Raw genomic sequence first — 4,255 nt, 5'->3', positions numbered from 1 at the left:
AGAAATTCTAAATTTGCAAGTAAACACACACACACACACACACACACACACACATATACTTTGAGCCGACAGCAATAAGTTCAGTTAAATCCACAAAAACCGCTACTAGATTCTGGAACTAATGCCTAACATCTTATCAAATGATTTGCAGGGAATCATAGGTCTCATGAGAAGTTAACCCTGTTACTAAATACAATCATTTACGAAGTGGAACACATGTTGCTACCCTTTTGCTCATTTTACAACTTCTCCAATTCAAGAAGTTCCACGGGAAGTAACTTCCCGAAATGGTTATTAAATGGTGCCTGAAACTCTTATAATCAGTTGATAAGAACTTTAAGCTAGTACTACTATTTATCTTACAACAAGTAATTTCTAATCCTAGCATGTGAAAGTATTAACAGTTCCTTAGTGTAGAAACAATCCTCCTAGGAACATCAAAACACATGATTGATTAATCCAACTGATGTTTTCAATAAACAGAATACAAACTACAGAAATTGCAGACCAACCACATTAATGTGGACGAACTGAATCACAGACAACATGAATTCCAGTACTTCCACGATAATTGTGAAAGCACAGCTATTCAGGTCTAACTACTGTCAGTAATAAGCCTCAAATTTTTGGGAGTAAAATACCAAAAAGGAATTTCTTTTTACTTGCCCAGCTGTTTGAAGAGAGAGCATATGCTAATTCACACCCTTAGAATCTGAAGCTTGTTGGAGAAGGCAATGGCAACCCAATCAGGCTGGGACGAAGACCACTGGAGCTGCTCGATTTCAGCACCTGCGGTATAAGCCAGAATTGGATCCAATCCACCTTCAATAGGCTGACCCATTGAAGACAAGTCCCAAATAAGCGCCTGAGAGTCATCACCAGCAGTGCAAATATGGCAAGAGCTGTGAGGGGCCCAAGCAATGGCATTCACACTCGCCTGATGTCTTTGTAGTTCCACTACAGGAAGCGTAGGGAAACGAATATCCAAAACGACAACCTTAGCACTGTCCATTATTATAGTAGCCATGTACCTAGGATCCTGTTTGTTCCATCCGAGGCGAACAAGTGGAGTATCGGGCTCAGAACTCTCGTAAATGATAGTCGAATGCTCCTTATCGCGAAGGTCAAAAACTCTAACGGATCCATCAGCTGAAACCGAAGCAAAAACTCCAACGCCGCCCCAAGCAATATCATAAACCTCCTTATCGTGAGCAATAAGCTGAGTATCCACAGTCTCCCTCTCAATATCCCAAATTGTACACGTGGTATCAATGCTAGAAGTACCAATTCGCTTGGGTTCAGCTTCATTCCAGTCAAAGGAGGTCAACGGACCGGAAAATTCACTGTTACGGTTATTATTTAACAAGCTCTTCATTTCGACCCTACTATTATCGGAGGCGACCCGCCAAATCCGTAGATAATCGCTCGAGGTAGCGAGGAGGTCGGGTTTTTGGCATTCCTTATCGGGTATGAAGATGACTTTAGTGGGCGGGTACGGGTGCTCGAATGAGAGTTTCGGGTCGGAGCGAATCTCGCCATTGGAATCGTCTAGCTGAACGATTTCGACCCGGTTCGGATACTGCTCGAGTAAGCTGGAAATGGCGAGGCGGTACTTCTTGTCCTTGCGAACACTCCAGTTCATAGCGTAGATGTGCCATGGTGCCTCGTACGTGTAGATCTCGGACCGTCTTTGTTGTTCGTCGGACCCGTCTTGGTTCGGATCGCTACTCGCTCCCATTTCTGAGTTCTTTCCGTCACTGTCTCCGCCGAATTAGGGCTTGAATGAACAAACAAGATAGGGAATTAATTGTCGGGAGGAAGAATGAGGAAAGTCAACATTATTAGTCCAACTATAATTTCGAAAATTGCACTTTAGTCCTTTAATGTGCTATCCTTTGTTTATGCACGTACATTGTGTGATTGTACAGAATTTGGTGTTAATTAATTAAATAAGATAAAATAATGAAAGACGTTTATCACATTTCTTTAGGAAAATAAATTGATTTAAAAAGTTGTTCAATTTCCTGTAATATTGGAGTTTAAAGTAAGATCCAAGTTACATGAAAGAAGATAAACTAATCTTATATTTAAGCTCATGTACTAGAAAATATTTTGTTACTGAAGTGAAGATGATTCGTTTCTTACATAGTACTATTACATAATTTTGATAGTTCCACAACGGAATTAAGTAGTGTTCAAAGTTGAAAAATTATTGAGTTGTTGGCAAAAATCATCCTTAAACGATGGCCCAAATCAAAGGTACATCCTTGCGTAACCCTAGTGAACAAAAACCATCCATGTACTATTTAAAGAGCTACAAGAATCATTCTTCTATTAAATTTTATCAAAAAACATAATGACATCAACAAAAGAGCATGCCCAATACGTGTCTTTTCCCCTAAATTTTTCAAGATTGTCCCTCCCGCCAAATCGTCTTCCACCTTCACCAAAAAGGATTAAGACTTCTAAACTAAAAGTTTCTTTCAGTATGAACTTCAAAGAATTTTCTAGGGCAAAGTCCTGAGCAAAACGAGAAGTTAGGGCTATTTCTCCACGCCATAAATAAACTAACTGATCAGAATGATAATCCAAGAGACATGCAGTATAGGAAGAATGTATTTATATAAACTTCAAACTTTCTCACGAATGTACGTGTTTAGGAGAGTTGTGAAACCTTGAGGAGGTCTTATTGATTTGCACCCCAATAAGGCCGAAATTGCTTTCACGACAGTGACTTGCCAAAATGCATTTTTCAATTCGATAAGTTATTTTTCTTGTTTTTTTTGTTCTTGATGAAAAAAAATTATAACACTGTTACATCTCGCGTTTTCATACGTTAAAAGCTTTGTTGTGAACCTGCGTGACTCAGTATGGGATAATGGGCTAGAAGTGTGCAACAAAGCTGATGCACTTGGGAGTATTGGGCCTGAAGCTAAATTGAGAAGAGGCCCAATGACTAAACAATCAAATAGAATGGGAGGACATTATATTTGGGATCCGGGGGGAATACAAAGGACGGGAATTATGTTGCAGCTTTGGCTCAAGACTGTGCTTCTCATCTCCTCTTCTGAATCTCTACCTCATCCCCTTTCTATGAGTTCTGCTTCTCATCCTTATTCTTATCTCTATTTGTAGTTACTTAGTTTCCATTATAGTATAGTTTGAGTGTTGCAATTGGTATCTCAAGGTTGTAATTAGTGATTCTCTTTCTTATTATATAGTGAGGAATTTTGGGTTTGTTACATTGGTGCTTTCATCCAGAGGTCTTCAATGGAGGACCAAATATTTTGAACTATCGATGATTCAATTAAGAGCGTGAAGGATTCGTGGTCGAAGGATATCGCCGAAATTCGTTCATTGTTACATGAGTTGGTTGAAAACCTTACAACGAGTAAGTCTACTCCAGTGGAATTCCGACGATTCAGTGACGAGGATCCAGAGGTATAGATTTCTCAGGCTGAACGCTACTTTGAATTTTATGGCACGTCGGAAAATAACAAATTATTACGCGCATCTATTTACCTAGACGGTGAGGCACTGGAGTGGTTTCGATGGCTTCTCCGGAACAAGCAATTGACAGATTGGGAACACTTTGTTGCAAAGGTGCGAATTCATTTTCGTAAAGAGCATCTCGCATTGCTGGAAAGTCACATGGCCACAATCAAGGAATATTCTACAGAAATTGAAGCCCAGGTGTTAGTCAATATGTCACATGGTTGCTGTTGTTCCAGGGTGTTTGGTACAGAGAGAGTAGATATTAACGTCCTTACTGATGCAATGGGATCTGATTCAAACAATGGAAACTCAGAGGATGTCCAGGTGTTTGATGAAAGCTCTCACAGAGATGAGGTTAGTGCCTCTCTTTTGCAATCTACGCCCGTTTCTGAAGTTCTTGTTTCGGCAAGTATAGATCCAATTAAGGGATCCTCAGCAACACGCGAAGGCGAGGTGTTTGATAATTTTTCTCAAGCAGTTGCGCAAACTTTTCAAGAGTTCTCACCTATGGCAAATGACTTTGAGATTATTTGTCCTGTTCTCAGCAAAGAGCTGGAGTCAGAGAGTGAAGATTATGTAAATACCCATCTCATTATCCATGCCTATAGACTTCCTTTTATCATTGGCAATGGAGAAGGTAGCATAGTTACATATGAAGATAACAAGCACTCTAGAACTGATGCGAGTCAGTCGTTTGATAATTTTCGGTACCATTCCGGTCAAACTTTGGTTGACAATGAAGTGGTTGAATCACTCGGGG

General features: G+C 40.0%; 1 protein-coding gene across 1 annotated transcript; it reads right to left on the bottom strand.

Moving 5' to 3' along the window:
• Positions 1-429: 429 nt before the first annotated feature.
• On the bottom strand, positions 430-1,848 carry LOC104211677 (WD repeat-containing protein LWD1). Its single transcript, XM_009760772.2, has one exon. It carries the CDS (start codon positions 1,736-1,738, stop codon positions 698-700), a length of 1,041 nt encoding a protein of 346 aa, XP_009759074.1. The 5' UTR covers positions 1,739-1,848; the 3' UTR covers positions 430-697.
• Between the last annotated feature and the right edge of the window lie 2,407 nt (positions 1,849-4,255).

Source organism: Nicotiana sylvestris, chromosome 4 (assembly GCF_000393655.2).
Source record: "Nicotiana sylvestris chromosome 4, ASM39365v2, whole genome shotgun sequence".
Classification (NCBI taxonomy): domain Eukaryota; kingdom Viridiplantae; phylum Streptophyta; class Magnoliopsida; order Solanales; family Solanaceae; genus Nicotiana; species Nicotiana sylvestris.
Note: the sequence above shows the minus strand (reverse complement) of the source record. Positions and strands in the feature narration are given on the sequence as shown.

Bases quoted from the DNA above. Each gene is read 5' to 3' on its own strand.
- LOC104211677 (XM_009760772.2), bottom strand. From the start codon at position 1,738: ATGGGAGCGAGTAGCGATCCGAACCAAGACGGGTCCGACGAACAACAA.